A 10,628-nucleotide genomic window follows, 5' to 3' on the forward strand; every position below is an offset into this window, starting at 1 on the left:
TACGATCCGTTTGACCTTAAGACTCACAGATCCCAGTTTTCAATAAAGCTTTAGCAGGTATCGACAAGGTCTCAAAGTCTCAATACGGGCCAGTTCATTATTAATGGTGTATTAGAGGACTTTTGGGAGATTATTCAACGTGAGTCTTACCCGCTATACTCTAGCGTCTGAGAAAACAGCAGCCAAGGGGGGTGGCCCTTCCCTGCCTCTTCCTGCCTTATGAACGCCTCCTTGTGCTCAGCGGTGCGGTGCACGACGTACAGGATGATGGGAAATGTAGTCTTTCGTATCTTAGTGGTCTTACCGGGTCCAGGCGAGTTCAGGCAGGCACCAGCGGTTTCCAGGCACCTCGTGCCTCCCCAGCAGTGACCCAGGCAGTGGCAGCAGAGAATCCGCGGGAATCAAGTAGTAAGGACACCGGTAAGAAGAAAAGTGGGCTTGAACGCCTCCTGGCGCTCCGCTGTGCGGTGCCCGAAGTGCTCGCCGCACAGGATGATAGGAAATGTAGTCTTTCCGGTCTTAGCGGGTCCAGGCGAGTTCAGGAGGGCAGCAGCGGTTTCCTGGTGCCTCGCGCCTCCCCAGCAGTGACCCAGGCAGTGGCAGCAGAGAATCCGCGGGAATCAAGTAGTAAGGACACCAGTAAGAACCAAAGTGGGCTCCCGCCCCCTTATGACTGCCTCCTGGGGCTCAGGGGTGTGGTTTGCGATGTTCTGGTCTTTGGGCTACCAATGTTTAGGCAACTGAGGCTGTCTCTAGCCAATTTATAACAGCCCACTTCACTTGTTATACAGGGCACCGAGGGTCCTTTTTACAAAGCTATTTGCACATTTAGATCAAATTACTTGCAGAAATGGCATTATTGTTGAGTGCAAATTCTCGTTTTGTGGTCCCAAAATGTGAATTTATTCTCGAAAATAGATTTGTCATATTTAGTATTTACACGTATATAGTGTAATATTACATGGGGCCTAAAGAGCTCACAGGGACTTCCATGGTAGGGATGTCATTCAAACTTGGTGAATGTATATAAATTGTGTCTTTGCATATATTCAAAAACATTCAAATGACAGGGTTAATTTAACATCATCAACACTGGTAGGTGTACAATGGTAGAGTTTCTCTGGGGAAAAGAAGGGAAATATTGTCCACCTGGAGAAAAAAACTTACTGTGTGCAAATGCGCTTTTGCTTAGCATTTATATATGCATAGAAATTTGCTTACCATTGTGTTTTCTACAGTTCTTTCCAGGATAAATTACTGATTAAAAATGGAGAGTATCTAAAGGTGAACTCTAAAAAATCTTAATAATATGAAATTTCTTTTTCAGGCATTTCAATGTTTTTGAATGCTGAAATTGCAGTAGTGTTTTACATTTTGAGGTTTTACCAGATATGGTTTTGGACAGTAGCAAAACTGAATTTTGCAATGTTGACAGGTGGATCTTGCTTTTCTGTGTTTTAGTATTCTGGATTCCACACAGAGAGATCTGAATCTGACCATGACAGTCAATGGGGGGGCAGCCCCTTGACGGACACTGCATCACCCCAACTTCTGGACACCGGCGAGAGATCAAACTCCCAGCATCATGATGTCTCCTGTGCCTACAGACAATACTCTGATCGAAGTTCTCTTTGCTATGGCTTCGCCATTGATCATTCCAGGCTTACTGAAGACAGACACCTCCATACTCAAGCCTGTGACGGAGGCAGGTGTGAGGCCGGCAGATATTTCTTGGGCACTCCACAGACAGGAAGAGAGACTTGGTGGGGCTCCCGTTCAGTGCTGCCCCTCACTAAGAGTTCTCCTGAGAGTAGAGATGGGTACGACAACAGTATGCCACACATAGCTTCAATTCACAGGATTCCCGGTAAGAGAAGTACTCACATTTTAATGAAGAACAAAAAAGCAATTAAAAGTCAAATGGACTACTGCATGTTATATTTTTTGAACTCTGTGATACATTTTACATCAAGGCGCTATATGCAAATACTTAAAGAGTGGTGGTTAATGATTGTATCCTACATAAAACAGTGCATAACGATTTAAGAATTTCACTTCTGTTGGGTTAATTCTTTTGATGCACTCTGTAGTATATACCTGCAGATTTGTTGTGAGATTACAAAACCTAAACACTCAGATTATTGCTAGTTAGAAGTGTTGTGGAAATTAGGATCTATCCAAGGCATTCTGTTTCCAATGATTGCATGTGTTATGTTTTAGTGTGACAGAAGTGGAGAAGTGTGGCTCAATGCTTAGAGCGGCAGACCTTGATGCAGAACGCTGGCCAGGGACCAGGGTTCGATTCCCGCCTAGGCGGGTTTTGGGCTTAAATTCCTCTGACCGGATATTCTCGCCTCAGTGCCGATTCTAAGCATGGGTCCCACGCTGCAACTCTGGGCAATAGCTTGCTTAGTCTCCACAAAGGCCCCCTGATACACAAGGGATGCCTGGTTTCACCATGGGATGCCCAGGAGTGGACACCCCACAAGGAAAAGCCAGGAGGGGTTCCCTTGTGGTAGGAGTACAAGCGCCGGGATGCCTCCGGGTCACTGTTCGCGCTATACAAATACGCCACATTTACATTTACAACTGTACCATTTAGTTAACTCTACACTGCCGAGAAAAATGTATCAAACCATTCTTTTAATTTCAGTGAACATGTTTTAGAGAATATATTGTGGTCAAACAGATTTCTTTTTAATTATAATGTACATTACATGTTGTCCATAGTACTTTTCTAAAATGCACACTTTGCTGGGATTTCAAATTCCTTAAGGGGGAACTCGAATTATAGATTTAACAAACATTTGTACTACTAATTGTAATAATAAATACATTTGGCAGGGATGGCAGAAGGGAAGAATGTGAAAAGGGAAATATCCAGGGGCAAGTGCAACGGAGCTAATATCAAACGTGTTCCAAGAGTAATTCTACAGATATATGCCGCAATAAACATTTAAAATGCAGTTTGTCCAAATTCATAATCCCTGATGATCAATGATTTAGTCAGACAGTTTTAGATAGCTGTTCCAGACAGTTGGGGGACCTGAGGTGAAACTTGAATGGTGTCTGAAATAGACATGTTAACACCCTTAAAATATCATTGGCCCATGTATCAGTTATTACCTGAAAAGGGCAAAATGGACAGTGAACGTATTGTACATTTACCAAAAGAGACTGTTTTGTTGTCCATTTTTGCTCCTGGTGCACATGGGTTTTGACGAATTTTGTATCAGTGTAATTGTTCGGCACCTTAGTTTGAAATGCTGTTCAGAGGTTATATGTCATATAGGAACATAATGAACCTATTGGTGGATGAAAACAGAAAATCTGTATTTGGCTAATGAGTGAGACATAACTGTTTCTTCAGATATTATACATCAATGTCATGGAGAGACTAATATTAATGCAGTGGAATAGGTAGTGATACCGGTGAGTAAAAGACAACGCAATTCATTGACTTTGAGAATGTGTTGTTTAGTGGCTATTTTGTAGACGCTGAGCATGGTGGCAGCGTTTACACAGAGGGCATGAGGGATCCAATAAAGGGTACTGGAAGGAAAAAGACCGTAGACTTGTGGAGGTTCAGGGGGCTTTCGCAATGGTGGGGCATTTGTGGGTGGGGCATTTTCGCATTTGTGATCAAATTCGTTAATCAGAGGGGCAGATGGAGATAACCTCCAGAAGGTTAAGTGTGGAGGAAAATAGGCCATAGAAAGACTTCAATATTAAGGTAAAGACCCTGTATAGAGACATTTTGTACAATCTACTTGATGCCTGACGGAAAATTAAAGATGATGTAGGAAATTTAAACTGGTATTGAAAAGCATGCCTGAGTAGTATTTCAGTGGTTTTTCTGGGAGAGGAGTATTAATTAGAGTCATGGCCTATTGGAAGTTGAGTTGAGTTGGGTTGGGTTGGTGGAGCATATTGTGATTGTTGAGTAGATTTCAAGTATATAAAAGGGATGTTCAATATAATGCATGCACATATCCCTATCAGTTGTTCAAAATGAACTCTGTGAGTGGAAGCAGATGTTGAGGGTGAAGATGAGATGTGAACTAAATTCACTTTGAGAGCACTGGCTGATGGGGAATTGTATTGAGAATTAGGTAGCACGTCATAATTTAGAAGCAAGTGGCTACATCTTGACACAGAGGCAGTCAGTGACACAAGCTTAGAATTGAAGTGTAAGGAAACGAAAGGAGAATGTGCTCTCAGTGTCATCAAGAAAAAGTAGTTCGCAAGATCTCAATGATGAGATGGTAGTGGGAGATATTATATGTGTGTATGTTTGTGCATGTAAGAAGAGAGAGCAATTGAACCTTTAGTGGGTGCATGCGGATAATAGTGGTTGAGGGGCTGAAGGACACAGTAGAAGTGGATAGCTTAGGAAGATTAGATTCAGAGGAGTGCTGTGCCAAGATCCAAGCTTGCCAAAGACCATAGAAAATGTTGAGGTTGGCACCATTAAATACAGCGGAGATATCAACGTTGATTAAGCTTAAAGAAAGATGGTTTTGATGGTTGAAGGTTATGAAGTATAAGATGTGGATCAGTACTACCTCAGTGGAATGTATTCTAACAATGTCCAGTTTCAGAGAATTGAACAGATATTTGGTGGTGATACTGTACCGGTGAATTTAGAGAAGTAGGGTAGAGGAAATAGGGCAGTTGTTTCAGGGATTGAAAGGGGTCTGTGTATGATGTTTTCGTGTTGTGATGAGTACTGAGGCTTTGAAGTGGAGGATAGGAAATAGAGCATAGAGACTGGTTGAACTCGTGAGATAATAGTGTTTGAAATTGGAGTCAATTTCAAAGTTTTATGAGATATACAACTCGATAAACACAGTGAAGAGATTGAGCAATTGGAGAACAAAGGTAAGTCTGGCCGGTGAGAAATTTGGAAGAGAGGATTGGATTGAGGTTGCTTTTTGTCAAGTAATGACACCGTGTGTAGAGCATCATAAAGCATAAGCGGATGTCCTAGTCATTCAAATTTTCACTGACAAGTGAAGAGGGTAGTGAATTTAGTTGCAGGAAGGAGAGACTTGACCAATGGAGTAGATAAAGGGGCTATATAAGGATCTGAAAAAGACGGATTTGGAAAGGATGAGGAAAGACATAATGATGTAATTGGAAAGTTTCCATTCAGTGAGTAGGTCCTCCTGGCAGTGTATTGTTAATGGTGGGGGTTAGGAGGTCACTGGAGGCCTTTAGTTCTAACTAGACGGTGGGTGCAGTAGCTTGGTTTTGGAATACTGAGATGGGGGTTATTGGGCAACTTACTGAAGACGTGTGGGCCAGGGGAAGTTGAAAATGGCAAATCCAAGCTGTACTAGGGAAAGATCTAATAATAAAGTTGAATCTAGAGAGGGCTCTGCATTGCTTAGTTTGGTAGAGTTTGATGAAGAAGAGGACATTTCTCAGTTTCTTTATTTACCAACGAGAAACTTGTTCATTAACACTATTCTAGATAGGAGTTAATGTGAGGCAACATTAACCGCATGGCTGCTGGCCATTTCCCCCCCCCCCCCCCCCCCCCCTGTGCTGGAAAATGCCATTTTAGTGGCACCATGACGAGCTCAGCTCGTCATCAGCACACGACACCCGTGGGTGATGACGAGCTGAGCTCGTCATCAGCATCGAAAGGGTTAAATATATGTAACTGCAATGAGGTCAAACAGATAAAAAGTTCAGGGAAGATTTCACATTTTCTCTGACTGTGGGAGGTCTACGGAGAGATGCACTGACACAGTGAGGGAGGGAGAAGCAGATTCTTTAGGCTTGTCAGAGCTTGGGTAATATGTGCAGCTCTTTTGTTTACTTGCCATGTTGGCCATTCACTCATGTTACATTGAGATCTATTCAAGGTGCAGTAGGAGCCACTAGGTACAAAATCTGAATAGTGAGACGTACAGTACAGGAGCAGCTCTTCAGATGACATAGTACTGGGTTCTGTGAGTAGGTGCCTTGATCATTGTTATTAGAGGGATTGCATCCCCTACTGAAAAACTGTGATAGGTGGCTTTTCTGCACTGGTACCTTCCTAACTTCTTCAGTAAACCCATCTGTAAGTTGAGGCTATATTGCTGGGGAGTCACAAGCTCTTCTCCAAGGCACACTGTCTATTTTGAGATATTTCCTCTGTATGTTACTGTTCCTGTTCTTGTCTAGCCCCTATGGACATATATGTTATTTTAGTTGTCTTTATGTACTTAGTGCTGTGGCACATTTACCAAATGCCCATGCATTCAGCATTTTGCAAAACAACATTGCCAGCTAAGATCCCCATTAGAGACAGAAATTTGTAAGTAATTGAAATCCTAGCCAGAGGTTTGTTGCACGATGAGGCTGCAGATGTCTTAAACAAAGCTAATGTAATCAAATACCTATGCTTATAGAAGCTTAAATCATAATAATGAGCAACGGGTGTCATTTAGCACATGCCAAAGACAAGTGGGGTGCTATGTCACAAACAACCATAGTATTGGCTTTGCAGGTGCTCAATGTCTTTGAAAGCAAATGTTCAACCATATCTTTTCATAGGTGTTGCAGGCCAGCTGTGAGAAGGCAGAATGGAGTTCTTGACTGCACTAAACCTCTGGGTGCCTCCTGGCCTCCGTCCACTAAGATAGATATTTAGGCATGCACACACACTCGCACACTGCGTACACATGCACGTATGCACATGCACACACACCCACACACATCCAACACCTATAACACCTAGTTGGTGAGAAGAAAATTACTAAGACCTACATTAAGAATGACTGGATAATCCCAAAGGTGGCCGGAATTATAAATTGTGCACAAATACCACCTCTCTGTGGGGCTTCACCTGGAGATTTCACCTGCTGCAATCAGGCAAAGTGTTCATGTGAAATACCAGGGGAAAATGTGGAAATTTCACAGTAATCTGATTCATGCATTGCATTCCCCAAAACCTTGCAATCCCCATTATTTTCCTTTTGCCAGATTTGGTGCCCCCACCGAACCGCCACCTAGTAATGGTGATGCTAGGGCAGGGAAACAAATCCCTTGTGTAGTATTTGTTTTGACGGTTTAAATATATGAGCAGATAAATACCTCTAACATACTATCATTGTTTTCCTGTGTTTTGTAGGACGCGGACATTGGGATGAGGACAGCGTGGTGAGCTCTCCAGATCCCGGATCTGCAAGTGAATCAGGAGAACGGTACCGCACGGATCAGTACCAATGCAGTCCCCATGAGCCCAGCAAAATTGAAACCTTAATCCGAGCAACTCAGCAAATGATTAAAGAGGAAGAGAGCAGGCTCCAGCTTCGGAAAACTACAGCTGATCAGCTGGGCTCCATTAATGGAACCGGAAAGAAGCATTCAATTTGCTTTGCCAGTTACCAACAGCCGCCAATGGGTGGGGTCCTATGCAGGGCTCCTTCTGTTTCCAATACCTCCCCATGTGAGCACATCCAGCAACGCGACGGGAAGATCCTGAGCCCGCATGAGAATGAGTATGACAACAGCCCCTCAGCGCTCTCGAGGATGGGCAGCCCGAATTCGGACAGAATCTCAAAATCCAGTTTGACTCTATCGAAAGACTATTTACATTCTGAGCTGTCTCCCCATCAAACCGCTGACCATTCTGAGGCATCTCCCAACTACTACAGTGCACACCGACAGTACTTCGATAAGCACTCCTACACATTGACTGGGTACACCCTTGAACACTTGTATGACGCTGAGGCCATACGGAACTATTCTCTAGGCTGTAGTGGATCTCACTTTGATGTATCTTCTCACCTGAGGATGCAGCAGGACCCTGCACAGGGACACAAAGGGACATCGGTGATCATTACTAATGGAAGCTGATGTTCCCTTGAATATGTTCACATTTGAAAGAATATCTGAACTGTCTTTGGAAGAAATCTGTTTTTATGCCCTTGTTAAGGACCGTTGACTATAATACAATGCACTAGACATAGTAACCAGTGGCATCCGGAGCGAGCTAAATGTGGGGAGGTATTCTGTGTAAAATGCACACTACACAACACAAGAGTTTCAGAAATTGGATAGAAAGAAGAATGGGGATATGTTGCCTTATGTTGTGGGAACCATGATGTTATGGTAAATACATGCTGGTGTGGATAAGGCGAGCGCCCCTTTGACCAGCAGAGGAAGTACATATTAAAATGGGTATGGAAAAATGTTGTCAAACTGCATGTGCTTAACAAGACCCCATGCTAGTCCAGATACTCACCATTTTAGATACCAAGGTACTGAATGCACACTTCATGAATATGCACACCAAAAACGGCATGTTTGTTTTTTGTTTCGTGTGTACTCCTTACATCCCCAACAGCACTGGCTTCTCAGTACTACCCTCCAAGCAAGAACAGTAAACAACAGATGTACACTTACATGTGCTGTACAAGAAAACACAAACAACCAAATTCACACTAAATGTTTGAAATAAAAACACTGCCACATTCAGGTAAAATATGCTATTTTACTTACCTGAAGCGAAATTAGTATTTTCTTTTTATTTATGGTTGTACATTGTGCCACTTCATAATAAAATTGGCAGTTCCTGACTGAACATGCTTTGCAGAAACAGCATAGGTTTGCAAAAATGCTGTTGGAGGGCACATAATGATTGCGTTTACACCTATTTATATAGTGTTACCAGTATTTTCAATCTTCTCGGACAGTATTATTCTTCATCGCATTACCTCGCATAGAATTATATACAGTACCATAACAGGGCTACCTGCGACTGGCAGCACAGTACAGAAGTGCATCACTCGATGTACTCGGCACCTCTGTAAAACACTGCACTTTTGAAAACTGTGATTTAGGGTGTAGGCTTAATACAAGAAACCCACTGGGAAAATACTCAGCCTTCCATAATGGTAGTGCCTACTTACTGTAAGATGCCAAGCGAGTGACCAGTGGGCGGGAATGTGACGTGCCATCTAATGTTTTCAGCTGACTTGGTAGACAATGAGTATTTGTTCAAAATCACTGGAGTGCTTATTGGATGATGGGAAAGTAATGTCATTTATGTAAAAAACACTGCAGTTGAAAACCATGTGCTATATCTTATTTCACTGCGCACATACTTGACTTTCATCACAGCAATGCATACCGTACATGTTAAACTGAGTAACTATAGTTAGTGTGGGTAGATGAGAGAAATCTAAGGTACCAGCAAAAATTAAGCAATTAATTTGCACTATCTCACAATGACCGTGAACATTGAAATTATAAAACGAAGATCTGAGTTATTAAGCGGGTAAGGAAGTGTACCATGTATTGAAAGTGAAATAACAGTTCAAAAAGGAGATTCCAGTCCAGACCACTCTAGCGTATCAAGAATGTTGTGACTGCAAATACACACTTAAATTTTCTCCTCATTTGAATAACCCCTAAAGAGCAAGTACTAGATTTCGCAAGTTTCAGCAACATTTTTATCTATGGAAATTGAATGAAACTTGGAGCTAGAGGCCGATCCTGCACTAAAATAATTCGTATTCAATATTAGGACTGTTTTTCAAACAAAGTAATTACTCCCTGCTTGAAAACACAGCATCAGACCTGTCATAGCATGAACAAATAAAGGCCTTTGCAACTTGTGTAGTTTCTCTGAAGGTAAAACACTGAAGTCAACCCTGAGATTCATTATGAATTTTAAAGTAGCATACGTTTGGACAAATGTATATTTCAAATTTCCGAACATGCTTTTAACCTTCACAAAGAATCTGACTTTTACCGTAGCTAGTTACTGTGGAGAATGTGGCAACACATATGACATGGTTTTGGTAAGTGGATTTTTAACTCGAAAATGACTGGATGATTTACTATAGGGCGTGCAATAGAAAATTATTGGATTTGCATCATCTTTATGTAATTGCCTACTAAAGCTATTGCTGCTTTGGATACATATACCCACTTTTAATTTTATCAGTATTACTATGTACTGCATAGTGTACAATAGGGCCTCAATCAACTTTAAAAATGAATGCTACATTCTTCAACCTATCATCGTTGTTTATTGGGACAGGTTAGGACAGATATCTGCCAGCTGTGTCATAACTTGCTGTGTAGCACAGTAATCTTTCTTCTGAAACTGTGGTTCCACACATAAGTTTTTCCGCAAACCATTCTAAAGTTAAAAAAAATGATCCTTGGATAACTTAAGAATTTGTCCCTAAATATAAATCTATTTGCCTATAATGGCGTTACTGCCTGTAATTTCATAAAGAAAGTTAATTTACAATACTGTTGCACTTTCAGCTAATGGCACTAACATTAATGAAATTATTAAAGTCTGCAGAATGTAAGCACGAAAATGAAAGAATGTCGTTCCTTGCAAATGTTCCAACAAGACAATACCCCCTACTTCATTTAAAATTTTAAAATTCTCTATCCTATGCCACATTCTTCTTAGAGTTTTTTAAAAGTCGCTGGCACTGCATGACAGGACTTTGATTAAAGCCTCTCTCATGACGGTTGATTTCAAAAACACTGAAGTCTCCCAGAAGTGAAGCAAAACCTTATTTATTATACAGTTTAAATCCCCTGTTTCGTGAATAAGCTTACTACAGTTACTCCATCTCAGTTTTCTTTCCCCAGAATCCATTTCT

At 41.6% G+C, this 10,628-nt stretch overlaps 1 protein-coding gene across 1 annotated transcript in view; it reads left to right on the plus strand.

Annotated features, from left to right (window-relative positions):
* Nucleotides 1-10,391, plus strand: part of SIM1 (SIM bHLH transcription factor 1) — a 231,227-nt gene extending 220,836 nt beyond the window's left edge. Inside the window, exons 11-12 of the mRNA XM_086926669.1 lie at nt 1,462-1,867; nt 7,127-10,391. Coding sequence (XP_086782795.1) covers nt 1,462-1,867; nt 7,127-7,854 — 1,134 coding nt within the window. The 3' untranslated portion in view covers nt 7,855-10,391. The remainder of the gene's footprint in view (nt 1-1,461; nt 1,868-7,126) is intronic.
* Nucleotides 10,392-10,628: the final 237 nt, after the last annotated feature.

Source organism: Lissotriton vulgaris, chromosome 6 (assembly GCF_964263255.1).
Source record: "Lissotriton vulgaris chromosome 6, aLisVul1.2, whole genome shotgun sequence".
Classification (NCBI taxonomy): Eukaryota; Metazoa; Chordata; class Amphibia; order Caudata; family Salamandridae; genus Lissotriton; species Lissotriton vulgaris.